At 50.6% G+C, this 27,954-nt stretch overlaps 12 protein-coding genes across 12 annotated transcripts; 6 read left to right on the top strand and 6 right to left on the bottom strand.

Annotated features, from left to right (window-relative positions):
• Positions 1-1,853: 1,853 nt before the first annotated feature.
• Positions 1,854-2,048, top strand: VFPPC_16447 (hypothetical protein; the record flags this gene model as incomplete). Its single annotated transcript, XM_018294200.1, has 1 exon — positions 1,854-2,048. One exon carries the CDS (start codon positions 1,854-1,856, stop codon positions 2,046-2,048), a length of 195 nt encoding a protein of 64 aa, XP_018140834.1.
• A 1,814-nt stretch (positions 2,049-3,862) lies between these two features.
• On the top strand, positions 3,863-4,602 carry VFPPC_09129 (hypothetical protein; the record flags this gene model as incomplete). The annotated part of the gene is made up of 2 exons (XM_018287716.1): positions 3,863-4,014; positions 4,098-4,602. 2 exons carry the CDS (start codon positions 3,863-3,865, stop codon positions 4,600-4,602), a joined length of 657 nt encoding a protein of 218 aa, XP_018140835.1.
• A 783-nt stretch (positions 4,603-5,385) lies between these two features.
• Positions 5,386-6,228, top strand: VFPPC_09130 (ubiquitin-conjugating enzyme, E2; the record flags this gene model as incomplete). Its single annotated transcript, XM_018287717.2, has 2 exons — positions 5,386-6,093; positions 6,148-6,228. The coding sequence occupies 2 exons, from the start codon at positions 5,386-5,388 to the stop codon at positions 6,226-6,228; spliced, it is 789 nt and encodes a 262-aa protein (XP_018140836.2).
• Positions 6,229-7,195: 967 nt separating this feature from the next.
• VFPPC_14542 (hypothetical protein) lies at positions 7,196-8,518 on the top strand (the record flags this gene model as incomplete). The annotated part of the gene is made up of 3 exons (XM_018292310.1): positions 7,196-7,511; positions 7,566-7,668; positions 7,723-8,518. 3 exons carry the CDS (start codon positions 7,196-7,198, stop codon positions 8,516-8,518), a joined length of 1,215 nt encoding a protein of 404 aa, XP_018140837.1.
• Positions 8,519-8,618: 100 nt separating this feature from the next.
• VFPPC_09131 (ribokinase) lies at positions 8,619-9,587 on the bottom strand (the record flags this gene model as incomplete). The annotated part of the gene is made up of 1 exon (XM_018287718.1): positions 8,619-9,587. The coding sequence occupies one exon, from the start codon at positions 9,585-9,587 to the stop codon at positions 8,619-8,621; it is 969 nt and encodes a 322-aa protein (XP_018140838.1).
• A 1,637-nt stretch (positions 9,588-11,224) lies between these two features.
• On the bottom strand, positions 11,225-12,025 carry VFPPC_09132 (GRF zinc finger domain-containing protein; the record flags this gene model as incomplete). Its single annotated transcript, XM_018287719.1, has 1 exon — positions 11,225-12,025. One exon carries the CDS (start codon positions 12,023-12,025, stop codon positions 11,225-11,227), a length of 801 nt encoding a protein of 266 aa, XP_018140839.1.
• Positions 12,026-12,516: 491 nt separating this feature from the next.
• On the bottom strand, positions 12,517-13,889 carry VFPPC_09133 (GRF zinc finger domain-containing protein; the record flags this gene model as incomplete). Its single annotated transcript, XM_018287720.1, has 2 exons — positions 12,517-13,227; positions 13,317-13,889. 2 exons carry the CDS (start codon positions 13,887-13,889, stop codon positions 12,517-12,519), a joined length of 1,284 nt encoding a protein of 427 aa, XP_018140840.1.
• A 484-nt stretch (positions 13,890-14,373) lies between these two features.
• Positions 14,374-16,506, bottom strand: VFPPC_09134 (glucokinase regulator family protein; the record flags this gene model as incomplete). Its single annotated transcript, XM_018287721.1, has 1 exon — positions 14,374-16,506. One exon carries the CDS (start codon positions 16,504-16,506, stop codon positions 14,374-14,376), a length of 2,133 nt encoding a protein of 710 aa, XP_018140841.1.
• Positions 16,507-16,904: 398 nt separating this feature from the next.
• On the top strand, positions 16,905-18,311 carry VFPPC_09135 (MFS transporter; the record flags this gene model as incomplete). Its single annotated transcript, XM_018287722.2, has 1 exon — positions 16,905-18,311. One exon carries the CDS (start codon positions 16,905-16,907, stop codon positions 18,309-18,311), a length of 1,407 nt encoding a protein of 468 aa, XP_018140842.2.
• Positions 18,312-18,797: 486 nt separating this feature from the next.
• VFPPC_14543 (hypothetical protein) lies at positions 18,798-19,607 on the bottom strand (the record flags this gene model as incomplete). Its single annotated transcript, XM_018292311.1, has 1 exon — positions 18,798-19,607. The coding sequence occupies one exon, from the start codon at positions 19,605-19,607 to the stop codon at positions 18,798-18,800; it is 810 nt and encodes a 269-aa protein (XP_018140843.1).
• A 1,786-nt stretch (positions 19,608-21,393) lies between these two features.
• Positions 21,394-23,211, top strand: VFPPC_09136 (fungal transcriptional regulatory protein; the record flags this gene model as incomplete). The annotated part of the gene is made up of 1 exon (XM_018287723.1): positions 21,394-23,211. One exon carries the CDS (start codon positions 21,394-21,396, stop codon positions 23,209-23,211), a length of 1,818 nt encoding a protein of 605 aa, XP_018140844.1.
• Positions 23,212-25,475: 2,264 nt separating this feature from the next.
• On the bottom strand, positions 25,476-27,533 carry VFPPC_14544 (ATP-dependent RNA helicase; the record flags this gene model as incomplete). The annotated part of the gene is made up of 2 exons (XM_018292312.1): positions 25,476-27,117; positions 27,175-27,533. The coding sequence occupies 2 exons, from the start codon at positions 27,531-27,533 to the stop codon at positions 25,476-25,478; spliced, it is 2,001 nt and encodes a 666-aa protein (XP_018140846.1).
• Between the last annotated feature and the right edge of the window lie 421 nt (positions 27,534-27,954).

Genomic DNA, 27,954 nt, shown 5'->3' with positions numbered 1-27,954 from the left:
TTGTCCATGAGACCCAGCTGATGCAGCCCTTCAACATTTACCCGTCCGTCCTCAGGCGTCGCTTCGTGACAGGGGGCAGTTGATAATTCATCACACACTAACTCCAAGACCCGGTCTCGCCGTGCAACACGAGATCTTGATGCAGGTCTTCACAATTCAGCCACTGTCAACGCTACAGCCTGTCTCTCGGTCTTCCAGAGAGTCAATGTGTTTTACGTACTCCGTATGTCAGTCCTAAATCTCAGCACTGTGCAACGAGCCCTATGTACCAGGTACTGTCCCCAGATGTGAACTCGAAATCACAAACCCCTGCAGTTAGAGATTCCGGTTGAATCATTGAGACACTTGGCGAGCGTTGCCTACCTTGCTAGGCATTCATACGGCAGGGGAAGGAATAGTGTGACTGGCTGTAATTTGTGTTGCTCGCCCAAAAAGGAGTCTCCATCATTTCTGGTAATACTGCAGGTTATCGTCCGCTGTTAGACAAATAACTATCTGCCCCGATAGTTTGGAAAACAATTTCCAGAATCATGCTGATGATGCACAGGGCTTCAACACGGCCAAATACATACTGCCCCTCACTGTTGTTGTGCACATCAACAAACCTAACCATTGCCAAGCTTTAGATTGGCGAGAGCATACTCGTACGACGTAATCGCAAAGCTTCATGGAGATGGAGTCCTTACGACAATGCATTTGTTGTCAGAATACCCTCCGGAGATGGATGAGACGGATTTCTCCCTAGGTTATCCCAGCATATCCCAGCCAAAATGAAGTCGTGGCCACGATATCGCTAAGAATGGACCTCCTTGACTACTTGTCATAGTACGGAGTACTGTAGTCAGCGTCACCATATAGCTCAGGCACATCCGCAGTGAACACGCTGAAGTCTTGCTTACAGTTGAGCTCTTCTTGCCTATCAAGGCTTGATCTATCACATCCGGCTGGGAAATACGATATCTGACAAACGTGAGAATCTGAATGCCTGGGGTCCCACCAACCCAATTGGACCATTAGACCGCAGAAGGTGTCGTTTCACTCACACTTACGGAGTACGGAGTACACCATAAACACTCCCATCACAGACTTGTGACGGATTGTGACGTTATCCCGCCACACTGACGCAACCGTGGCTGCAAAATCACACCAACCTCGAAACTCCAAGATTCGCAGAGCACTTCAGCCAAAACATACATATGTCTCCAACACTGACATAAACACGATCCCGTACTCAGCACAAACTACATTCCCGAATTAACAGGTTGACGGCTGCACGATGATTGGTGCCCTGGCTGGTGTACCATCCTGTCAAACATCTGGACCTTGCAACAAAGCTCAAATTTGCTCCATAGTCTTTATCACGTCGGAGCAATGTCACTGTTTACATTTTCTCACGGCCAGGCAACACCCCCTGGAGGACCATATGCTTCTGCGTTCTGAGGGCAGGAAAACAGTGAAACAAGATCATGTGCTGGTGTGGTCCTGGACACCGCATATTCTGCTGAGACAGTGCGTTTGGATGTGTTCTTTAGAAGGTGACAATTTCAAGACCCTTGTTGTCACCTCGGCTTGATAGGTCAACGACACTGCAATACTGCAAGCCACACCCACAACGGTAATGAGGCGACAATCTGGGCCATTGGCAAAAACAACAGACCTCCTGTTTCGAGTTGGGCGTAATCACCCCCCCGTGACTTCTGCGGGGATGCAGAGGCATCAAGCGCCACACACAAACCGGTCGTGTGCAGCTTTGTTCGGACGAATAGTTACTTGACTGATATGGAATGTTACCGGGGACTGGAGACTGCACTATATATTCCATCTATCTACAATGATGAATCTCTGGTATACGAATGCATGTGCATATGCGAACTGGTCACAAAAAGGGCTCCCAACATGGTGGCATTGAAATGGCAACTGGACCCTCATCTGATGAAATAATACACATCCCAGCTCCATCTCAGCTCCCACACCACAAAATGAGAGTAGCACAGGTGGTTGGGAGAGGGAAAAGCCTGACTAAAGCACACAAACCAAGGCACAGATGACAAAGCTCAACAAGCCAAGGGCAGGCCCGGAAATAAGTAGCCAGAGAGGCAGCGGACCAGGGCGTGGAGCAGGGCGCAAGCTGAACTGTGTGGTGAGGCAGTCACACGATGCATCCAACTGTTGGTAATTATAACTCCCAGTTGTGGCGGAACAGGCCACAGCACATCATAAAGGTACGGAGTACTGCTTCGTGTGATCTCACAAAGTACAGGTCCCAACATGATGCCGGTTTCCAACAAGGACAAATGCCTGTCCAAAAACAAAAGGGCGGGATATGCTTGCAGAGTTGGCATCAAATGACGTCGACTGCGTTACACGAAAGTAGCACATGGGCCGCTTTTGTGACGGACCTCCTCAAGAGCATTGATAACCGGTCAATTCGCCTTGGGCTGGCCACGCAGATGCCCGTCAGCCAGTATAGAATCTTCGAATAAGATATTTTCATGGACGCACGAGAACAAATGGTAACCAATAACCCCCGGAAATGCATCTGCACCCTGGAAGATATCTGCAGATAGCCTGCATCGCTGAACAAGTCAGCTGCCATAAGACTGTCAGACCGGATGCCTTTCTGGGGTATGCTCCAAGTGAAGCGACAAATGACAGCTTGCCAAAGGGTCTCGGCCATGGCGATGCACCTTTTCCGTCATGACTGTCCAAAGATATTGATACAGATGTCTTGAGATATGCTGCCGCGTTTGGTGGATATGTAACTCCGGAGTACTTACAAGGTACTTCATAAGACGGGACCGCAGGGCGTCGGCCTCTTTTTGTTTTTCGGTCTCTTTGTTCCTCTCCCAGGACAGACGAAGCGGTCGTCCATGTATGCTCGCAAGCCTAGACGTGCATGCTCACGCGTCAAAGTGCATCTGCATCTTGCAATTTAGAGTCCTCCCAAGCGTGGATGCATGGAAAGACTCGGCTCCTTCAGAACATACGCGCTGGCGCGACAACGCACAATGACGCATAGGAAGGACGCCAGAGAGGCTTGAACAAACAGATCCCTTAACGGTCCGGTATCAACGATGCACATGGGGTAAAAAAGGGCAATAGGTCAGTAAGAAGACCGAACCTAACGATGCTTGGGCCCATTTACCTCTGCATGCAGAGTTTTGAAGTTGGATCTTCTGTTTCCGGCCTCAATGACCAGCTGGCTGACGGACTGACTGGCAAAACTCGTGTTGAAGCTGGCCTAAGCGACTGCGCCCGCAGACAGACAGACCCTTGCAAATCTAGACGGGGACTTGAACAGCTGGGAGAATGCAAGAGGGGACGTCATGTTGGAAATGGGGCTTGCGAAACCGAAATGGCACCAACATTATCAGAGAACTACCCCATCAAGCATCAAGCTGGAAGAGTTGGACTGTGGGGTGCAGGAAGCCAACAACAGGAAAGACCACGACATCTGGAGGTCTGAAGTCTGGTGCCTTATTGATCTGTTGATGCTGAGGAGTCAAGACTTAGGACGATGAGCCACCCAAGACCATGAGCTGATGGATGTCTTGTCACCGACACATCCATGACTTTTACAACGTGACGGTCCATGCCGACCCAGAGTCCACAACTTTCAGCCCACCAGCCCACCTGGTCGTTCAGGTTGTCCAATGACTCCAACCTAGACATCAACAACCACGTCCTCCAAACACTCTGCACTGCAACCACGGTGAGCCCGGTATCACAACAAACCCGCAACAGCAGCCACCCGACACGTCCTTTATCAAAATTTGGGCACACCTCAAGTGACCTATCTCTGAACCAGCTTTGTCATTGCCCAACCTACGTCCGAGCATTGCCGAGCCCATAGTCCCTTGTCATGGCGGGCAAGAAGGGCGAGAATACCAAAAAGGTTGCGGGCAACGCTCGCAAGACCGAGGCTGCCGCGCAGAAAGCTGCAGCTGCAGATGCTCGAGCCGAGGCTGAGGAAACCGAAAAGTGGCAGAAGGGAAGCAAGAATAACTCAAAAAAGTATGTTCCTCACGTCATGGATTTTTGCGAATTATAACCAATCAGTCATGCTTTGAGTACTAACTGCGCCTGTGTCGCTCCAGGGAAGCAGATGCTGCCAAGAAGGCTGAACAAGCAGCGAAGAAGGCCGAGAAAGATGCCCTTCTAAAAGAAGAGGAGGCTAGCATGGGCGGGCGGGCCGAACCCAAGAAATCAAAGGCTCCAGTCAAGAAGTCTCGCGGTTTGGACCTATCCCAGCTCGATGGCGACTCACCTTCGTCCTTGAGCGCCTCCGGTATCGACAACGCGCTTGACGCTCTATCACTAGCGACCGGCTCAGATGATACTAAGATAGACAAACATCCAGAGAAGAGATTTGCTGCCGCATTTGCGAAGTACGAGGAGAGAAGACTCGCAGAGATGAAGGCGGATGGTAGCGGTGTCGGCCTTCGCCTGGACCAGCGCAAGCAGAGGATACGAAAGGAGTTCGACAAGAGTCCCGAGAACCCGTTCAATCAGGTAACCGCCGCTTATAATGCCACCCGGGAGGACCTGGACCAAGTCAAATCCCACGAGAGATCCAAGGTTGAGAAGCGCCTGGGACACTAATCCATATCTACGATATATAAACCAAAGGGTCAGGTGGCAATGGACGTCCAGCATCTCGTGTTCCAATGACGCTGGAGGACAGTATTGATTGAACGAATTCACTATTATATAGAGAGATTTATTGACTCCCATGCGCAATAAAACTTGGCATGGGTTTGGCCTAAATTTGAAAACCTCCCGTCAATCTTCCTTGAAGCTCTCACAGAAACTCCGTCCTTGACCTTCAACATGGCAGAATTGTGTGCCCCGCCATATGACTCTTTGCCAGCCCCACGATGATGATGTCGTGGGGCAAAGTTCCTCTGGCAGAATCTTTCACCGCCCGACACACCGCCCAACCAAAGAGCTCCCCAGATGTCACCGTTGCTTGGCAGGTACCTAGGTACCCTGGAAATCAACATCACCAAATTCTTCAGCTAGACAGCGATATTGTGGGAAGAATTATCGACGCAGTGAGGATGGCTCACCTAGGGGACCTTCCTTCATTACGGAAGCAACATTTATTATCTGAGTTGTTAGTTTGACACCAGTCTGTGCAACGTCGCAGACGTACTAACCATGGGTGCCCAGCACGGGGTTGAAGCAGGCTTGCCCTGAAGGCATATTTCTTAGTCTTACTCCCGGAGATCCTACATTATGGTCAGCAGTTTTATTCGTTCGCGATGGTTAGAATTTTACCCCACCACAATCGCAACCTTTTCGCCACAATGTATACGATTAACGAGATGGTGGACAGGAGCTTACGCACCAGCTGTGTTGCGGTTTCAGATCTCATTTCCAGAGATGTATCCGAGCCTTCCACCTTTTATCCTCTTTTCGACCGACATATTTCACCCATTAATAACTCCCCTGACGACATATATGTACACAACAGAGGTTCAAGATTATGGTACTGTCAGTGCGGCTGATCAGGAGCGACTGCCCCCGGGAGGCTTCAGTCTGAGGCATGGGTTCCCAGAGTGGTTTGCTCGTGGAAGGCGTTCCGAGTCTTCTGGAAGAAAGGTCAGCGGCGAAGGGAATGTTAGTTCAGGGACTAATCAAACGAGTGCGCCGACGGAGGGAAGCGTCACATCACCGGAGCCATCCAACGCAAGCTCCCCGGGCTACAGGCAGAACCAGCGACCTAACATATCTATATACAGTGTGCTCAAGTATATTAGAAGTACTTTTGATACGTCAGAAGTACTTGACACGGTTCCTTTAGCTGCTGCGGGAAATCCTGGAGCCTGGCACGCGTGGCGAACTCATCGACGAAAACAGGGCAAGCTCTCGGACCAGGCGTCAAGCAGTAGTGAGAATGTCGATGCGGACGGGACTAAAGCCGGCTCTCCTGGGAAAACAGAAAAGCCTGTTCAATCTCCTACCACCGCCACACGACGACCTGGGGAGTGGAATTGGGATGGCGTGTGGGAAGATAGAGTCAAGAAGGGCATCGCTGCAAGCCTTTCTGAGCCTGTGTTGTACGGAGGATCAGGCGTGCCGGACGAGATGGTAAGCAAACAGTAACCAAAATTTACAAAGTGAGGGCTAACAAAGCATTCGCAGATTCGCTTCCTCGCAATGGAGGAGGCTGATGTGGAGTCTGTAAAAGAAAACCTTCGTCGTACACTCGGCAGCGCTGCTTGAGCGATTGGTGGTTCTTTCGGTACGGAACGCCTGCAACAGCGAAATCATTGCACAGAGGCGGCACTTGCAATGAATGCCCCCAGTTCACTGACCACTGAGTCATTCCTAATTGCCTAAATATTCTGATAGCAAACATAGACCTAGCGATTCTCGTTGATACCCAACCAAGTCAGTATTCTTGATTCCATTGTTCGGGTGTCTCCTTTATTGCGTTTCCACATTCATCCTTTTACGGGTTTTGTCGGTGCCATGGAGTGTTGGGAATCCGCCATATACTGTGATTGGGAGCTGTGGCACTCAGGTCTGGGTGTTTTTGCATTTCTAATAGTCGCTCTTTCCACAGCTGTGATCGTGGCTGTCATTATGTATGACGTGCGATTTTTTCTCTGACTTTGACCTATTCACCAGCCGCATCTTGACTTGATATCTAGCCATCCCCTCCCTCTATAACAGGCGAAATCTTACTCAGTTACAACACATGACTAGAATGACATCTTACCAAGAACAGACCACCGAGGCATCGCAAAAACATAAACGCGATAGACCCAGTCCGTTGCGAATTGTGAAGCGATGCCGAGGTAATGAGTACGACAATGAATTAGAGGCCAATACAAATGCATCGATAAACGAAAGCGACAGCGACATCTCGAGCATAACCGATAGGACAAAATATTTACAAGTCTTCAAGAGACGCATGCAACGTCCAAATCCGGCAGTGCGAGGCTTTTGGGCCAGCTCGGTGGATTTGAGAGACTCCCAAACCCGGCCCTAGGAGGAAGCTATTGCAAGATGCCGAGGATTGCTGAGGAGGTCAACTCCGAATATCAGAAATTACAAGAGATATCTAACGATCGGTCGATCTCACTCCTCACAAACAGAATCCAGCGGGAGAGTATCGTCCACGTGCTCCTCGCAGTTGAAGACGAGCACGGACTGCTGTCGACTCTCGTCACAATCATCCTACGAAATGGAGTCAACTTCTGCGAGTGACAACAATCTTCAACAATGTTGTGAATCCAATCATACGTTTGAGCCTCGGACACCACAAGCGCCCTGTAACTTGTTAAGCCCACGACATATATCGCAAAATACGAGGACATACATTCTATCGCCTCGTGTTGTTGTTACACCACAACAAAAGGAACTGGATGGAACAGAGAACAGTTTATGGGTTGCAGTAGAAATATCTGGCAAGCTCTCTCAAATATCTTCCACCAAGGCACCCTTCGCCGACGAGCCAGAGGCCAATGTTGTACCCGGAACATACATCAATCATAAACTGGGTGTGTAACCTCTTCGTTGGCAGGCTAGGAATTTTCTCCTAATTTCGTTAACAGATCGGTTCTTTGACTTTGGTTGTCTCTATGACTTAACCATGGAAGTTTTGGCAAAACCAGGAACGGCTATATTGGACGTGGTGCATGAACAGTCGTGGCCAACGTTCGTCAGCCTAAATGTCCACACAATCTGAACGTACAACTAATGGGACTTCAGGACTATCTATGCCGGCACTAGCGTCCTGATTGTTGTTCATATCCTCCTGCGTCCTAGAGCGGGCAAACCCGAGGTTAGGCATTCTCGATCAAGGTCTAATGAACTAATGGAGGAATTGGAACTTCAACTGGGTAATGTCCAAACGCAACTTATGGACATTCGAGTATCGTATCACCATTCAGCTTTCCCCGAAATCGCAAATGCGGAGCCACCTCAAAAGGGGCTCTGCAACCTCCAAAGCCGTATGGAAACAAAAGCCACAGCAGCTATTGGGCGTAAAACCAACAGTTCTGTTTGGTCACATCGAAGCAAGGCACTGCAAAATAGCCTTTTCCCACTAATGGTACAGCATTGGGGGGATGAAAAAGCAATCAGCATGCAGCGGCAGATCTCAGATTCTCAGATGCCGATGTCGAGAGCCGGCGAATGCCATGCTGTTTCGCCCATGCAACAAACAACTAGCGAATTTCCCATGACGTTCAACTTTAACGCAGACCATCCAAATCGGACGAGTGGTCTCCAACGGTACGTTCTTGACGGAAATTCTATGAATCCTCGAAATCCAAGTAGTGGACTGCGAACAAGACAGCGCGTGCAGCTGGTGGATGGGCCAGAAAACTCCAAACAGGGCCCGAGTACTCCAGTTCGCGATATGTACTACTTTGGAGAGAGGGCATTGCGAGCATTGGCGCCCACTCCCTGTCCTGACGGTGATGCGCTGCGCAGACACCAGAATACAAACGCAAGACTGAAACGCAAGGACTCGAGCTTCTGGGATTGGGGATCATGGTTCTAAGACAGCATTCACCCAAGTATATTAGATTCAAGGGCAAATTCCAAGGGGCAAGAGTAGAATATTTTAAACTTTTTTTATTTCAACCTTTTATACATGATGTCTATTGCAACTCGTCCTTCCAGGGAATAGATATTTGAGCGCCTTTTCGCGAAACCGTAATTGCCGACGCCCTGTTAGCTGCCCTGACAGCAGCGGCAATATCAAACTCGTGTTCACCTGCATTCACCACGGATAATGCGTAAGATCCCACAAATGTGTCACCAGCGGCCGTAGTATCAACAACATTCGCCTTGAGCGCGGGGACCAACTCCTTCTTTCCATCCTTGGTTGCGTAGTAAACGCCTCGTCCGCCCAGCGTAATAACCACATGCTGCACACCGCGTTCCAAAAAGATGTTGCCAACGCCATCCAATCCAGCCCTGTCCTCCAAGTCAGACTCTGGCCGCCCAGAAAGAATCGACGCCTCCGTCTCATTCACAATCAAGTGCGCCAGCCCATCGTACACATCCGCCGGAAGACCCTGCGCCGGCGCAGGATTCAACAAGACGGGAATGCTCTCGCTCTTAGCAGCCTTGATAGCCTGTATAACCGTATCAAACGGCACCTCCAGCTGCATTATCAGCAGGTCTGGCTTCGGGGAGGGCAGCTCCTCGAAATCCCTAGGCAAAAGGCTGTGGTTCGACTCGGGCGACAAGATGATTCTATTCTGGCCCGACGGCTCGTCCACGACAATGATGGCGATGCCCGTCTTGCCGTCCTTGCGGACGACCACGCCCGACGTGTCGACGCCGTAGGACGTGAGGCTGTCTAGTAGCGTTGTGCCGTATTGGTCTGCGCCCACGGCGCCCAGCATGGAGACGTCGGCGGACGGCGAGGACAGGTCACTTGCGCGGGAGAGCTTGCCGCATGCTACGGCTTGGTTGGCGCCCTTGCCGCCGGGCGATGTGTTGAAGTGTGTGGATGTGAGGGTCTCTCCGGGCAGTGGGTGGTGAGGGACGTAGCTGACGAGGTCGATGTTGAGGGAGCCTAGGATGGTGATGCGCGGGCGAGGGGATACCATGGCGGGCATGATTGCGAGCCTGGATGCTCTTGTTGTGTGTTTGTGAATGTAGAGAAAAAGAGAGGAAAGAATTAAAGGTTGAGAGGTTGATGTCTACGGGTGGCTGTTGCTCGTGACTGACAGTAGGATCAGGTGGACCACATACAGTGTTCAAAAATTGTATGGTCTTTTTTTGAGGTTGACGTCGTTGCGGCTGCGGAAAGTGGGTACGGGTCGGCGGTTAGGCTGCCTCTTTGGGTAGGTTTGCAGGCTTGTGAAGCGAGTTTGACCTTGTCATGGGTCGGATGGAGCCGTAGTGGTGGGGCAAAGGCGCTTAGCTTGCCTAAATGGTGTTGATGGGATTGATTCCAAAGTTGGATGCGGGAGGTGGTATGCGATGTTTTATTTTTTTTTCCCTCGCTGGGGTGGATTGTTGATTTGGTGTTGCAAATTCTGATGGTGAATGTTTGATTACCCGTGGTTGCGACTGAGGTGCTTGGTAATGATGTTGTCTGGTAGAAGTGTCGCGGTGTAAAATAGCAAACTCAGCCTTACAACCAAAGGATATGAGGTTGGTCAATTGCCGGGAAGCAAGTTCTTGTTAAATCTAGAGGCAGGTTCGGACCAATAATGAATGTGCTGGGAGATTGGAGCCTCTTAAGTGTCGATTGACTTGAACTTTGCATATTTGCTTACTATTGTCGGCCAGTTCTGCAGGATGTGTTGCTGCACAATGTTGCGGAAATCCATCTGCTTTGCATGAAGTTTCCTGAGGGTTCTTGCGGCTTCAGCTGTCAGTTTGTCTTCGGGACAATTTGCGCAGTACGTTTGACCACTCGATTCTGCAGGGAGCTTGAGCTCTTTTTCGATTGCTGCGGTTACTTTTATTGTTTCCCAAGGCTGTGAGTTGCGACTTTGTGCGCCGGGGACCATTCGTCGACACACTTGACCACTGTGGCCCTTGACACGCAGCAAATGGTGCATACTCAAGGTATTCAACACAAAGACGGTATCACATACATACAGCACACTCCCTCGCAAATACACAACAATAACTGACGACAATATATAGAATAGAGCTTCATACTCACATCTAAATACCATCAAGCCCCGCCCCTCCACTCAACAAGCATCTACCATGTGCATGTGCATCGGCAAATCCCTAGTTCCCTTCTAGAAGACTTCCGCGCGTCTATTTCTGCCGCGAACCTTCAATCACAGCATATTCACAATTCATGCATTTCCAAATGCTTCAAATTCATTAATTGCATTTTTAACGTGATTGCCCCCTCCGAATCCGGCCACCGGGGTGACAATCGCTATCGCCAGTCGCCCAGCACCGCGAAACTGGCTCAAGCCTTCACCGAGGCGGCGCTCGCCGACGACCGCCAGATCAATGTGGTTACAACCACCACGGAAGAATTCGGATCTGAGATGACCTATCTACTGCAGTATTTTACAGTATGCAGGGCGGCATAGGGATGAATGGCCCTGGTCACAGGGACCTTTTGCTCGGTGAGTTAGTTACCTTGGTTGGGTGTTTTACCCCATGGGGATATAAGCGTACCTGCATCGGTGTCTCCAACAAAACGTGTCTGGTATCATCAATCATAAAATAGTGTCTCAGTGCTCAAGCCAACATTGTCCGTCGCATAGCTCAGCTTCCATTATCGGGAATGTAATTTCCCACACAGAACTACATCTTCTCCAAAGGGGTGCCATGATACCTGAGACAATCTTGCCGCGGCTTGGGGCGTTCCCTGAGCATCGCACACTCTGTCTGGGGAGACGACCACGCCCCCTTTTCCGAGCCAGGTAGGCGCAATAGTCACAATGACAGAATCGATGAGTTTGTGGTAGGTAGGGTGTAGTAATGAGTTGATGATTTGGCCACCTCCTTCCACCATGACGCTCGTCAAACCTTCAGCCAGAAGGACTTGGAAGACAATATCCCAGTCAAAGCGCATTCTATCATTGTCGGACTTTGTTGACGGAATGTGAATGTATTTCCCGCCATGATGCTGCAATAATTCTTGCTGTTCCTTGGGTATATGGTCCTTTGAAAGGCCGGTCACAATAAACGGTGCGAGGCCATCGCCAGAGCGGCAAATATCAAATACTTTATCGGTTGAACGAGGTTTCCACCGTAGATGCGGGTCAATGACTATCGGGCGCGGCTGACTTGTTGAGTCTGCAATGCGGCAGTTTAGACCTGGGTTGTCGGCGAGGACGGTCGAAACGCCGACGAGGATGGCGGCGTGTCGGGACCGGAGGTAGTGGGTCATGGCCTTGGAACCCGGTCCGGAGAGGTGTGTTCGGACGCCTGGGGCGAGGGAAAGAGACGAATCGAGAGATGTTGCGAATGTGAGCGTTACGAAGGGCTGCTTTGATGGCTGGGCTTCTCCTGGGGGGAGATGCGGCTCGAGGGATGCCGCTGCGGAAGCGGAGAAGGTGAGTTTTTCTGACATGCTTGGGTCGGGTTGTTCGAGACTGTGATTTTCAGGGTGATGGGTCCCGGTTTGCTAAGAGACGTTGTGATGATGATGGTCGCTGGTGAAAGTGAGGTTGAAATAGAATCGTGGTGCGTTGGTGAAGGGCGAGTGAGATGAAAGACCCACTTGGCGATTTTGTATGTGCATCGTGGACAATGAGATGCGACTACGCTGAGCAAGAATGAGGAATATTCATAGCATTCGACTTTTGCCGTTGAGTAGATGAGGTGACTGACCAAGCAATCGCATTTTGGTGAGAGTTTAATTCTGAGAGAGAGCCCCTTGGTATGGATTCGCTTTTCAAGACGCTCACTTTGTCTTAAATATACCGCCTCAAATCGGGTCAGATTCCTCATAATACATTCATTTCAAAAATGTTCGACTCATTTCGTGATCAATGCTTATCATGACACATCGCTCGTAATCATCCCAATATGCAAACAATCCATCTTGCCAGTCCACCTTCCTTACCTCTGAGAATACCTCACTGTACTGCCATTCACAACCGGATTTCCGTCATCATCAAACTCCGCCCACTGAAAGAAAGAACACCCTTCTTTGCCCGGGACATTGCCAGCATGACACATCCAAAAGTACTTTCCAAAATTCTCCTTCTTTCTCTGCACCACCCTCAACACACAAGGAACCTTACACGCACACCTCGGCGTATACTTTGGATGCATCCTCTGCCTATAATCTCGATACGTAATGTTTATCCTTTTATTCCCTGCAATTGGGTGCGGATCGATAGATAACGCCGGCGTCACACAATGTTTCCACTCCTCTTGCATCTCGGCGTGCATCACTAGAAGCGAGTTATGTGGTAGGTGTATGGATATCTGGCCCTCTGCGTCAGAGTCCTCTGCCGACTTGGTATCACCGTCTTTCGGCACAACTCTGCGGACGCGGAACTCGCGTGCGACCCCGAGCGAAATAGACCCAATGACTGCCCGCGGGCCTAGGTACGTGAGCTGATCGCTGTGCCAGCCGACGCTCTGTTGTGCGCCGTTGTAGCAATTCACAAAGGCCGAGTTCGGGACCCATGCGTTGGGCGACTGGTGTTTAAGCTTCTTGCCGTTGGGGTACCGGGTTTTGATCCGGTGTTGGATCTCTTTGTTTACCGCTGCTTGCACAATAGGCTTGACCTTGGTCAATTCTGGTGTGATGCGGCGGACGTCCTGCATGTCAACGTTAGAGTTGCATTGCAAGGTTGTTTTGTCACTTATCAAGTGTGACGAGAAACTCATTAATGCATCTGGTAACTTACGGTAAGTTGAGAGCCATTGTAGTAGTACTCTGACTTTTGCGACATCATATCCTCGTAGCTCTCGACGAAAAAACCTGATGTATGCGGACTAGAGACAACATTGTCAAACAACTTGAATGTGATTTTCTCAAAGGAATCTGCCTCATGCAGCAGTTCCTTCAAAAGCGCATTCGCCTCCTCAGGTGGTAGAAAGTTGTGAATTATAGTACAAGGTGTATGCTCAGCCACATCTTCCGGGTCGAACAAATGCAGTGTGCTGCCCTTTTTTGACTTGAGCTTCTTTTTCGTAGGTGAAGTGGCATCCCCGGTGGCGTATTGCCTCAGTGATTGTTGATGCCCTATCACGCCGCTCTTCTTGACATCTTGATGGCAATTGCTGGATTTCAGAGCCTCGGATGCATGGTCGACGGAGCCATCGTGTGCCAGGAGAAAATCGAGGAGAGTTTCTTGATCAATGTCGGGATGGACAGAGGAGAGGAGAACCAGCTTCACTTCTGTGGGTTCATCGTCGTCGGTGACCGATGTCGGTTCTGGACTGAGCTTCCGCTTTGGCCGGGTGAGAAATGACTTCATTGCACTGTGTTTGCGCCGAGCCGAATTGACGCAATAAGTTGTGTGTGAACAGTATCTGTAGGAAAATGTATATCGCAATATTTTGCGGGAGCAAGAAGCTACCGGACGTTCGAAATGTTGTTCACCAGCCGCATCTTGGTTTCAACCTGTTTAGTAATTGGTGTTGCTCTCGATGTGACGTGATTCCACATGCTTGACGTGTTTAGGGCGCGGGTTGACGACGCGACATCATGTGACTTGCTACAGCTAATTTACCTACCTCTGGCGTCTCACTCTCTCAAGCATTCCCATGGTGGTTATTTGGCAAAATTTGTATATCTATTCATGAGTGTTTTCTAAATAAAGTACGTTTGGAAAAGTGCCTTGCTCCTCATTCTTTCAGTTCCATCTCCTCCGTGGCCACCGCAGAGCCGCTCTAGTTAATTGAGTGTGCCTTGATCGAGTTGAATCTCCGCTCAGGAGTAACTTACCTGATATACATGTATTACACTACTACTTCCTGTTTCAGAAGTGTACTCGTGCTATAAAATGTCGACGCTGGGGTATCCTCGATAGTATCGTCCAGTACTGGCTCGTTGTCGGAGCTCGACCTCGCCAGAAAATTGCCGGCGTACTTCGAAGGGTCTTCGACGAGCAATGTGCTTTTGAAAACGATGTTTTGATCCTTGCATTTCTCGAGAACCAACTCTCTGAATGGTCCGACCTTCATCAGCGCGCCTGATAACACAAGCATGCTTCCGCTTGGATCAGAGACTCCAGCCTTAATGAGTCGTTTAAGAAGAACCACGAGGCAGTCTGCTGCATCGTGGAGTATGTTTATGGCATCCTGATCAGGATTCACAGATCTGAAGCCAAGATTGGTCACTATACGAGCAACTCCACCGATGAGTAGCTTAGGCGATTGCTTGGTTGCATGTGTCCCCAAGACTGTGGAAAGCAGGTCTGCTTTATCGCAATTCAGCTGCTCCAACACCGCCTGTTGGAATTGGCTGAGCGTTTGGGAAGACGACGGATCGCCTTGGCATTCCTCTAAGGCCGCCAGAACAGTCTGTATTGCGCGTTGTCCGATATAAAAGGCGCTTCCGGCATCTCCAAAGAGATGACCCCATCCCCCAGCTCTTCCGACCTGAGTAATGCCTCCAGCAGAACCGGTCTTGAACGCCGTTGCGACAGCACCTGTGCCGGCAATGAGAGCGACGCATCCGTTCACGGAATTATTGGACACCATACAAGATGATAGCAGCGAAGTGTCACAAGTCAAGGAGAGGCGTCCGCTGTTCGACGAAAGTCCTAGGAGATATTCGAGATGGGATGTCATAGACTCTCCCTGGCGACTGTGATGTAAACCTGCGATACCTACCCAAACTTTTCGAAATTTTGGCCACGATCCTTGATGGTGGCCATTCAGGAGAGCGACAGCTTGGTCGATTGCTGATCTTATTTGGTTGACGGCTTCTTCCAATGTGACAGAGTTCAAATTGCAACCTCCAGCTACACCTTGGGCAACAACAGCACCGCGTGAGGCAATGGCAGCAGCACATTTTGTGCCGCCGCCATCTACACAGAGGAAATAATCTTCTCGATTACCAACATCAGCAGATGCGGCAGAAGGATGCGTGTCGACGACACGAACAAATGCATGCAGGTTTCCATCGACCATAGCCATCTTTGCCCGCGCAGTTTCTGAGTCAAGTCCTGAAAGTCCAACTGCACAGGCCAACTTGATACTGCCAGCGCACGTTTGAATGAGAGAGTCTATGGCTCTGTCCAAATCATCCAGAGCATCGCATCTGGTGATAGATGTAGCATCAATGTATGGCTTGATGTTTCGCATCAACGGCCTGTCTTTGCAGACCTGCCTCACGATTCGCCTGCCCCTTGCTCTGAGCTTCTCATTGACAGCGCGTACATCGACCATGAGCCCACGGTATGTCTTGCCCAGCTTGATCATTGTGCACGTGCTTATCATGTTGAGTACTTGCTTAGCACAGCTACCAGCTTTGAGTCGTGTGCTGCCTGTGACGAATTCAGGGCCGACTAGCACGGTAATGAGATGCTTGATGCCGAGTTTCTCCATAGCGGAAGGTCGGCAATTGGTGATTCCCGCCGTCAGGGCATCGTTTCTCATGGCAGCTTCGAGGGCTCCAAGGACGAATGGTGTCCTCCCAGAAGCTGCTATCCCAATGACGGTGTCTCGTGAAGTCAATTGCAGTTCCTGCATCTTAGCCTCGCCGTCATCGTGTAAGTCCTCGGCCCCTTCAACCGCCTCCACTACAGCCCGGCTTCCACCAGCCACGACTGTGAGAAACTGCTTCTGGTCGGCGGAAAATGTTGGCAGAAGTTCTGTGCAGTCCATATACGCTACTCGTCCACTATTTCCGGCACCAACATAAATGAGGCGCCCGCCGCGGCGGAGCCGTGGGACTATGTCATCAACCAGGGCGGCAATAGCTGGTAGATTAGAAGCTATTGAAGTTGCTACAAGAGCCTCTTCCTGATTGAATGAGGCACACAACTCATAAGTGGCCATGGTATCCATGGTATCAGCGATGGGGCTGATTGCTTCCGTCTGAAGCGTCCCAAGGGATTCATTATGAGGGTCCGTCGATGGCGTCATGGCAAGCAGTATTGTCGAATATGCAGGGTCGTGCTGGGTTACTGCCAGAAGTGGCGCCAACGAAGTCTTTATTTGTCCATCATTCCAATTTATACACATTGGCGTCTGCCGCCAGCTGTTATAAACTGAACATGCGACGAAAACTCGGTGCCGAGATGCGGTCGGTGGTGTGGTTCTGACCAGCGGATCTCGCTACCGCGATCCGTCAATACTTCACGCCACAACACTTGGTACTGGAGGTCGTCTGGATTCTGATTTCCGCAGAGATACCATTGCATGGATTTATAAATGCGATGATTTCCACGCGAAATAGGAGAAAATCTGTCAACAGTCCGATCCCCAGACTTCTCCATTACCTAATTCTCCTATCAACGACTTTTCTCACAACCCCTGCAATCATGACTGCTGAGCACGTTGGTGATGGCTCTGCAGCCAATCAGTCAAAGATCAAGAGGCTCTTGCATGACCCTTGGACTCAGATTGTCTTAATTTCACTCATTTCTTTCTGCAATCCAGGCATGTACAATGCCCTCACTGGCATGGGCGGTTCAGGTCAAGTGGACGGAACTGTTGCAGCCAACTCAAACGTGGCAACACATGCTGCCACCGCTGGCGCTGCTTTGCTACTAGTCGGTGCATTTTACAAGTACCTTGGCCCTCGAACATCTCTGCTTCTAGGTGGCTGGACATATGCTCTCTACGCCGGATCTCTACTCAACTTTAATAGGACCCAAAATGGAGCATTTGTCATTGCTGCTGGTGCCTTGCTTGGTATTGGAGCAGCCTTCTTTTGGGTCGCCCAAGGCACCGTGATGGTGACTTATACAAACGATGGGACTCGTGGAAGAGCAATTGGTGTGTTCTGGGTCATATTCAACCTCGGAGGAGCCATAGGCTCGCTCATCAGCTTTGGTCTTAATTTCCACAGCAAGTCAGGGACTGTGACTGACTCAACGTACGTCGCTTACATTGTCGTCATGCTCTTTGGTTGGGCTCTGTCCGCGTTGGTCTGCTCAACCGAGGCCTTATCATCCAAGTACCACGGCACACGCATTGCTCGCGAATCCAAAGCTGTCACATGGGCCAACCTGAAGGAGTCTATACTTCAAACCGCCAAGATCGTTCTCAACTGGAGAATTATGTGCTTGTACCCCATGTTCTTCAACGCCAACGTCTTCTACTCGTACCAGCAGAACAACGTCAATGGGCAGACATTCAATTTACGAACCCGGTCTCTCAACGGTGCTCTTTATTGGATTGCCCAAATGTTCGGTGGCCTCCTGATGGGCCTCATCCTCGACCTTGGAAGACTAAACCGCAAAGCTCGTGCTCTGACAGGCTGGACTGTGCTATTAATCACAGGCATGGCGATCTGGGGTGGCGGATACAAGTTCCAGCTCTGGAACGACGCGCGATTACGTGAGGGTCACAAGCAGGATATCGACTACACCGATGGGCGCACGTTCTTAGGCCCCATGTTTCTATACTTCTTTTACGGCATGTATGATTCCTTTTGGCAGTCTTACTGTTACTGGATCATTGGGGCACAGTCACATAGTCCTGTCGTGAATGCGGTAGTTGTTGGGGCGTACTCAGCACTGAAGCCAGCGGGTGGTTCTATGGCATGGAGAGTGAATGCCGAGGGCTACTCTGCTATGACGCAGTTTGCGATGAATTGGGGGTTAAGCATCGGCAGTTTGGTTGTGGCTGTGCCGACGGTATTGACGGTTGGGAAGGAACTTTTTGCAGACGATGGTGGCTCTGTTGAGGAGCCTGTAAATGACAAGGTGAAGGAGCTAGCTTAGAGTCTTGATGATGGTATAGAAAGGACTCTTCTTTTTAAGATAGTAGTAGGACTGCGACAATAGCCATATCTTTCTTAACCAAGGAATGTAGTCTACCTATGCAAAATAGCCTCAGGTTCCAACGAGCTGAGGGAGTCATCTAAGAATAGTAGCACACTAATCAACAAGTAGGAAACATCAGCCCACCACTCGTTGTATACAAGCTCACGACTAGCAGCAAAAGGACCAAGTCCGCAATCTCTATGTTCTGTAAGGTAGGAACCAACTTGAAGGTGTATTTCCGACGATGGCAATGAAGATAAAAGATGTTATTTGCCTGCTCATTCTAATCTATCGATGCGGGACATGGTCCATTGACCTTGTTTATAGCTAACACCCGATAGTTGTGTTTGTTGTCAATGAGCTTCGCCACCAACCAACTGTAATAATTAGACGCAAGATTTCTATTCGAAGCGAGACCAGCCCTTGACCAGCTTGACTCGTCCATCACACTCCAGTGAACACTTGAGCTCCCTCTCTCTGCGGCACGTCACCATGTAGCCCATATAATTTCGTCAGACGTTGCCTCAGCACGCGCAACCACCTACTCTTCGGTGCACGATGGAGGCAATCCTCCACACAAGGGAGGTATGAACCGGGACCCCGAACCACAAAGCCATTCACGGCCACATTCTCAATCAACCACTCTATTTGCTTTTTCCAGTTGTCGACCCAAATCCGGGCCATGTCGTCGATTGGCGTCAACAGAACCGGCCACAGAGGGAGCTCGGGGCCGAGATTCTTGGCCACGCCAACCTGCAGCGTTATTCGGCGTTTCCAGCTCTTCAACACCGCGTCCCAAAGAATCGGGGCAGGGAAGAACGCCTGGTTGCTGTAATTGGCAATGATATCAAGGTAGAACCTGGAATTCGTGACATTGGTGTGTTCGATGAGGTTGAACCATCCGATGATTGTATTGTTTGGGAGCACCTGTGCCGACCAGGTTTGCAGAGTCTTCATGACTTGAGTGTTGTCTTCGTTGATGCCGTGGGGTTCCAAAATGCCTTGGCAGTCGAGTTGCATCGGGTAGCCGGGGAAGAGGGCGAACTTTTCAATGAGCTTTTTCCAGTCCTTCTCGGAGGGAAGGCCTTTTTTGAGGAGCGGGTCGCATTCGTAGTCGGGGACGTGGTTGATGAGGGATGTGCCGTAGCCGATGGTCATGTTTGGGTATTCTGTGGCATCGAAGACTGTGAATTTGTGGTTGAGGCCAAAAGCTGAGCTCAGCAGGGCGGCTACGGTGAAGATTTTGGCCAACATTGTGGCACGTTGGTTGATCAACACGGCGGTGTGTGAGACTTCGTGAAGATGTGAAGAATCAGCGGTGCAACCGTATTGAATCTTGAAGAGGTTAGACGAGGCACCCGCTGCTTAAATACCTAGACGTCGTGTGTTTAAACAACGACACAAACTTTGATTGCGTACTTAGCTCGGTTTCTTCCATGCTATGGTCAAGAAGTAGGGTGGCCATGGCTATTAACTCTACTAGTTAGAGTCAAGTTTGTTTCAAATACTTCCACTGATAGGACAGTGGCCGTCCTCGTGTCTATACGGACACTCCCGACAGTATGTAATAATGCTCCAACAGTCAAGTCTGGGAACACTTTGTAAGTATGTAATTACTGACATCAACCATTGTCATCGTCTCGAACAGTGACAGTGGCATAATTGAGCGGAATAGAAGATGAAAGGAAAGTAGAAGGATCAGAAAGTCGCTATATAACGATGCTTAGCTTCGAAGCGACCTGCCTAGTAAGAAGCTAGCAGAAGTTATGATAGCCTAGCCGAAGTGTACAACACACTTCAAGATATTGATTGCATAATGCGGGGGAAAGACATACATTCCACTCGAGCTTTAGGTCTGAATCTTTTCAATCGACTCATTGCTTGCTACGTTTTGATGTTGAAGAAGGGCAGTGCGAGTTCGGGAACGAGATCCGGTGCATTACGGATCTCGTTTCCCAAAAAGGAAAGTAGTGAGAATTGCGCCTGCCTCTCCCAAGGTGGCGTCAGTTCATCAATCTCTTGTACTCCTTATTGTGACCAGACATCAATTGTACAATCTTCAGGCCATAATCTCAGTACGACTATCATCTACTTAGGTACCTAAGGAGTGAAGACTATGGGCGCTCTCCCTTTATCCGTGCAACCAAGTTTATGCTTTTCCGGGCACAAAGTGGCTCCAACTCTATCACGCGAGAGCATGGAGCGCAAAGAAGTACAGGAACCATTACTTCCCCAGTTTCCTCAGGCAGCAGAAGCCACCTTGACTTCCTGCAAGCCATAGTATGGTCTAGTTCGAGTCAGAAATCGGCAAGACTTCCACAATGGCAACATTATGCACAAGGAAGAGGCGTATTGGCTATTACTGCCCCGCTATTTGGTTTGGGGAAGGTTAACCTGGGGAATTTGAAGGCTAGTGGCAGGGTCCGACTAGAACCGAACATTGCATCTTTTATCCCTTTGCACCAGATTACGCCGTCTGTTGCTCGAATCGAACGGCGAAACATTCCTCGCAGAGGACATGACAAGGCAGAGACAAAGACATGGAGCCAAAGAGCTGTGTTGTCTGTCGCAAACGAAAAGTTTGTTCTCCTCGATTGTTCTTGGGAAATCGTCATTTGATTGAATTCAATGATTGACAGCACGAGCTCTGCTAACACGACTCCAGGTGAAATGCGACCGCACCCCGGGCTCGTGTCGTAAATGCATCAAATTCGGCACGCAATGCGTCTACATCACGAGACGAACTGCGTCCAAGGCAGCAACCCTTCCATCAAGTCAGCGGGATAGTAGTAGCTATGCAGGACCTAGCAGCGAAGTCACTCAAGCTGGTCTTCTACGGCGGCGCATCCACAGATCCTGTGTCGAATGCCAGCGCGCCAAAGCCAAATGTTCTGGGGATCATCTTTGCAAAAGGTGCAGCAGGAAGAATTTGCATTGCCTTTATGTGAACACGGATTCAAGGAACTCGGGTCCAATTTCCAGTGTCGACACGGGAGAAAGCGGCCATGGAAACTCACTACACCGTCAAGTTGATCCCACGATGCCTCCTTGGCTGACATCACGAAGTCTGCCTCCTGCACATCGTGTACGCGAGCTACTAGACATTTACTTGTCGCAAGTCCATACCGTTCGGTGCTTTGGTTTTCTACATGTCCCAACCTTTATGGAGCGATTTCAGAACGACGATGCCTTGTACTCGGATCGGTCTGGGCTCATTTACATTCTTTGTGCGCTCGCTGCCCCTTTCTACTATGCGAGGGCTGTAGTTGTATCTTCAGAGCAGGACACGACGCCAAACATGCAGTTTCATCTTGCCGGGCGAGGATGGGCTGCTGCCGCCATGCAGAGCGTATTCACCAACTTTGGAAACCTGGCGGTTGAGTGCCTCATGACTGCAGTTCTGCTTCACGAGCATTGTCTCCGGGTGGGTGACCATGCCAAAGCATTCCTCATGTCAGGCATGGTAGCCCGGCACGTCCAGATTTTGCAACTCAACGTTGAGCATGACGCAGACATCTTGTGCGAGCGGGAAGAGTCGATTCCATGGGCCGTGAAGGAAAGCCGGCGGAGGCTGTTTTGGGCGTGTTACTTGCAGGATGCGCTTATCGAGTGCGGGATTGACCAATTGAGGTTCATATCTGCTGAAGATGTACAGACACAGTTGCCATGTCTGGAGGACTACTTCATTCGAAACAAGCCCTGTTTGACGGAAACGCTACGACAGGGCACTGTTCTTCCTTTTGTACATGAAAATGGCACCTCCGGTGAGAACACTAGGGCGTCCGAGAATCTGGATTTACGAGCAGTGTACATTCGAGCCATGGCACTACGATCCCGAGTTCTGAAGTACGTCAAACACCTGGGGAATGACATTCCCTGGGCTGTCATCCAGGACACACCATCCTCCAAGTTTCAGCGCCTAGACCAGGAGCTTATGGCGCTAGAGTCCTCCATCCCGGATGTCATAAAATTGACACCAGAGAATACGTATTTACACAAATCCACCGGCCGCCTGAACCTGTACTTCGGTCTTCATATCCTCATTGCACAAACGTTCAACGATCTTTACCGCATAGGGGTAACCGGTCTCGTGTTTCCAGTTTCAGCAACAAGATGGATACGAGAAAATGCGCCGAGCGACTTCCTCAAGCGCTGCCATCGGATGTGTGCCAGCAGGGCGGCCAACATAGCTACCTTACTAGATGACTTGTACAAGTGCCACAAGGAGAGCATGGTTGACATACCATACGCGATGCACGCACAAGTCTGCAGCGGCGTGCTAGTCACGACGCTAGCATCATGGAGTGGACTGGGGGAAAGCTCATGTTCCTCACTACTTCCAGGTACGGAGCTGCACAAGTATCGTCAAATGCTGGAGAGTAATGTACGCATCCTGCAGCACCTACGAACATATATGCAAGTAGACCTGTTTCTAGAGTCTGCAACTCAGGCTCTAAAGCGATTTGATAAGATGGAGGAGAAAAGGGGGCCGGATCCAAGCACGGCCGAGGAGACTGCAGAGAGTCAGAACCCGCGACAATTCTCACTGGATTACATTCTCAATCCGCTCGGCGTGTATCCAATTGCGCGGACACAAGCTAACGAGAGGCATAAACCAGAACAATTTAGCACGCCAGCATCCGCGAGATTGCCTATGCCTGGTGCAACTGCTTTGAGGGAGTTGGGGTCGAGTCCAGAGGAGGAGGCTGTGAGTCTCGATGGGAGTGCGTTGTTTCAATATCAAGGTGGTAGCTTTTGGGACTGGGAGCTGCAAACTCCGATGTTGGAGACTATGGGGTATCCGACATTTTTGGAGGATGTGTTTCTCGGGCATGAGATGGTGAATGGGCGGGTTTGAGGGGATTGGTGTAAGTCGAAGTGGTGCTGCCAAGCTTGAGTTTCTGTCAAGACGTACCACCGACGAACATCTGCGACTGGAAGCGAAGCAGACATACATATTTAAGTGCCAAACTGTAACGATGACAACATTTTTTTAAGACAAAAAAAGTGAAAAAATTAAGTGACGATACCCAAGAGTGATTCATATTTATTACATGAAGTCAGCTCCTCTCTCACAGACCCAAAAGCATGCGCTCACACTAATACGCCGCCTCCATCCATGCCACCAGATCTCACACTCCACGTCCCAAATCTCCAGTCCCAAGTCCACCACGGCCATCTCCCCACATTATTGACGTCGGCGCCGCCCATTACCGAGGCACATGTCAACCCACCACCTCAACTTCATCCTCAACCCCGGCTCCCTGATCACCAACAACAAACTCCAAACCCTCAAAACAATTCACCAAGAACTCCTCCTGGCCCCCATACCGTCCCACGACCTCTGAACCTCCTGTCCGACCCTCTCCCGCCCATCAATGCGCCGCGACACTTGCGCCCAACCCCCCCAAAATGGCTGCGATGCTTGAGTTTCGCACCCAAGGGTACAACCCCTACGCAGTCAAGTACTCGCCCTACTACGACTCGCGCATAGCCGTCGCAACGTCCGCCAACTTTGGCATCGTCGGAAACGGGAGGGTGTTTGCGCTGGGGCTCACGGCGCAGGGAGTCCAGGTGGAAAAGACGTGAGTCTTTACGTTACGGGGGACTCCGCGGGCTGTTGTCTGCTAGTGAGCATGTTGGCTAATTGAAATGGCAAAATCTAGGTTCGACACAAACGACGCGCTGTACGATCTTGCGTGGTCGGAAATCAACGAGAATCAATTAATTGTAGCTGGTGGCGATGGGTCACTCAAGCTGTTTGACCTGGGGGTCGACCAGTTCCCCATCATGAACTTCCACGAACATAAACGAGAGACCTTCTCCGTGAGCTGGAACCCCGTATCAAAGGACACATTCATCTCCAGTTCCTGGGACGGAACCGTCAAAATAGTCAGCCTAACCTCTCTTCCTCACTTCAACTCCAAAAGTATCATACTAACCTCGACAGTGGTCCCCAACGCGCGCACACTCGCTCAAAACCCTCCCCATCGGCAACTGCACCTACAGCACATCCTTCTGCCCATCCAACCCGGCCCTCCTCTCCGCCGTCTCCTCCGACTCCCACCTCCGCATCTTCGACCTGCGCACCCCCTCCTCCGCAAAGTACCACCTCGTGTCGACGATCCCCGTCCACGCCGCCTCCTCCCAGCCCGGCATGAACCCCAGTCTAGCAGGCAGCCCGCCCGCCGAAGTCCTCACCCACGACTGGAACAAGTACAACGACACGGTCGTCGCGACCGGCGGCGTGGACCGCATCATCCGCACGTTTGACATTCGCAGCCCCGCCGCGGGCCCGCTGAGTCTCATGCAGGGACACGAGTATGCCGTTCGGAGGCTGGCGTGGAGTCCGCACGCGAGCGATGTGCTCATCAGTGGGAGCTATGATATGACGGTGCGGTTGTGGAATGATGCGTCGGCGCAGCCGGCGGGGCCGTTGGCGGGCGCGAGGCCAGGGCATCAGCTGGGTGTTATGAATAGGCATACGGAGTTTGTGACGGGTGTGGATTGGTGTTTGTTCGGGGTGGGCGGTTGGGTTGCTTCGGTGGGTTGGGATGAGAGGGTGTTGTTGTGGGATTCGAATATGTTGATGGGGCCGGGGCCGAGATGATGGCGATGTGAGGATGTGGTGTAAAATGTGGCGGTTTGGCTTAGACTACACTTTCAATGTTGTCATAGTTGGGATATATGGTTCTATATGCGCCATTACAGAGGGTACTGCATGAGGCGTTTGGGTGTGTTGTATGTATATAATCTTCTCAAAATTAACAATTCGGGCCACGGACTCTCACCGGCTTCAAAACTTACAAAGGCTTTGACACTTCGTAACAACTTATAACCAGAACGAATAAAAAGAAACAAAATTGATATTGAACACGATCTATTTATTGTTGGGGAGATTTGATCTTCCTGGACGCCGCTCTGTTATGATGTTATCCATGGCCCTTTTCTGATACCCAGTGTTTTACATGTCGTCGATGCTAATGTACAATTACCGCTTTGCGTATTGGCCATATTCCCTTTCATAGTAATACAAGGTTGTTTCTTCTCCCAAAACGAAAATGCCTCGAAATCGTTATTAAATTAGATTTCCAACTCGTATCCTCTCATACAACCCTCTCTCTACCAAGAGGCCTCAGTAGACTCGCTGAATCTTCGGGGTCCTCGAGATCCTCGAGAGCCCCTGGAGCCCCTGGAGTCCCGGTTCCGGAATCGCATCGATCCTCTAGTGCCCCGGTCGCGGCCGAAGCCTGCATCATCTCGTCGTACATTACGTCCCATTTCAGTGAACGGGTCGGATGATTTGGGGCCGTCGAAACGACCGGACCCTCTGCGGTCCTCGCGTCCGAATCGATTGTCAGCCTCAAAACCGTCATCACGTCCTGAAGGTCCACGCTGGATATTCAATGCAGAACGAGTGAGGCCCAAACGTTTGGCCACCGAAGCCGAGACATGAGGTGGCTCCCTCCAACCCCAACCAGCAGTGGCCCAAAGGTTGAGATCCTCCACAAACTCCTCCTTTGATTCGCCCTGAGCCCCAAGACTGGATGTGTAGGCTTCGGCCAACACACTTCGCGGCAGAGCTTGGGCCAGGTCCTTGGCTTCCTGGTGGTATTTTGGTAGTTCTGCAACATCAGCTTCAGCATCGACGTTGAAGCTCTCCAACGTCGTATTTGCCTGCAGAGGAAGACCACGCAGAAGCTTTTTGGCGGTCCTCGTCGAATGCGGTGGGAGGAGAAGCCAGCCCTCACCACCCTTATTCTGTCGAGCCGTGCGGCCGAGCCGATGAATATAAGACTCACGTTCACGAGGCGTATCAACCTGAATAACATGCGTCACGTTAGGAAAGTCCATTCCTCGAGCTGTAACATCCGATGAAAACAGAATTCCAGATCGCGCATTTCGGAACGAATCAGCCGCCCTGGTGCGCTGGCTCTGGGTAAGTTGAGACTGAATAGAGTACGTCGGCATGTTCATAAGGCCGTTCTGCCTTCGTTGGAACCCAAATTCTCCAGCCAATCGGACAAGCGAAGTTGTGTTGAAATAAACAATAGCCTTGAAGGGGGGCAGACTTGGGTCCTCGGCAGCCTTGGCAGTTTCTCGATCGATAAGCTCAAATAAACTGGGGAAGACGTTATTCCATGTAGTCAGCGGTACGACGTGTTGTGGTACTCGCTCATGGGTGAGCGACTCGTTTTCGGAGATTGTCTGGACGAATTCGAAGTCATCAGGACGAACCATTGTGCGGGCTAGTCTGATGACATTGTCTGGTATAGTGGCCGAAACCAGTATTGTTTGACGCTCCTTCTCTTCTCGGCTCGGAAGGCAACTGGTAATCTCTCCCAGTTGCTGTTCGAAACCGACATCAAGCATACGGTCAGCCTCGTCCAGGACAAGAGCGGCCAGATTTGGTGCATCAATGCCGCTTCGAGGGTCTTGCAACAAATCATTCAAGCGCCCCGGTGTGGCCACCAAAAGATGGCACCCTTGTCGCTGTGTCTGTTGCAACATCCTGCTTTTTTGGGTGCCTCCAACCGCCGATTGAACGACAAGGCCCGTGTATTTTGAAAGGCGACGGGCTTCGGTGGCAATTTGCTCAGCAAGCTCTCGGGTCGGTGACAAAACAATGCCGCGGATATCGTCCGATCGGGCATTCCGCGAGGAGCGTCTTGCGGCCAGTGTAGGATCTTCCTCAATCATGCGCTGGAACAGCGGCAAAAGAAAGGCGATGGTCTTGCCCGTTCCTGTTTTGGCTTGGGCAACTCTTTGGTGGGATTAGCAAAGGTCAGCAGCGAGAGCGACAGGTAATAGCGATACGTACATGTCTGTTCCTTTAAGAGCAGGGTTGATCGTCTTAGACTGAACTGGCGTCATGGTTTTGTAATTCATGTCTCTGGTGATTGCCTGCAGGAGGTTCTGATGGACACCCAGCTTCGACAGCTCATGGAAGTCAACAACGTCTCCAGAGACAGCCTCCTCTACCCTCGTGGCCTCAGCAGCAACAGCTTCGGAACTGTATTGTCTCGAAGCATTGGCGATGTTCTTAAATACGCTAGGGGTTCTTGTCACAGACACCACACTTCTCTGCGCCAGAGGGAACGCTGTTCGAGAGCGCACCATGAGAGACGGCGCAGCAGCGCTGGCGAGGCCGGCACAGCGGCGAAAGCCTTGCCTTAACATACTGACAGTCGTCTTTGCTGTGGTGAACAAATCTTTGATGCGGACAATGCTTGGCCGTCAAAATTGTCGAAAACGATGTTTTGGAAGACTGGATGTGATGGGGAACCTCACATTGATCGCGTTCTTGGGAAACTCAGGGACAAAGTGGCTCCAGATTTTTTTTTTCGTACTCCGTATGTCCCGTCCCAAAGGGGCTACTTCCTTTTTTTGTACCGTATGCGCTTTGCGACCAATCATGTGGAGGCAACCCCAGACATAGTGGTCCATTTATTTGGCAAGTGGCGATACCCATGTTTGATACATGAAGACGTTTGTTGTTGAATGCAGTTTGGCGAAACCACGAAAACAGTTTAACAATCGGCGAAAAAATAGGAAGATTCGTAGATAACACTTTCCCGCTATTCGTACAGTCTACCGATTC

The sequence above is a fragment of the Pochonia chlamydosporia genome, chromosome 6, assembly GCF_001653235.2.
Source record: "Pochonia chlamydosporia 170 chromosome 6, whole genome shotgun sequence".
In the NCBI taxonomy this organism is placed as follows: Eukaryota; Fungi; Ascomycota; class Sordariomycetes; order Hypocreales; family Clavicipitaceae; genus Pochonia; species Pochonia chlamydosporia.
This window is presented reverse-complemented; position numbering and strand designations above follow the sequence as displayed.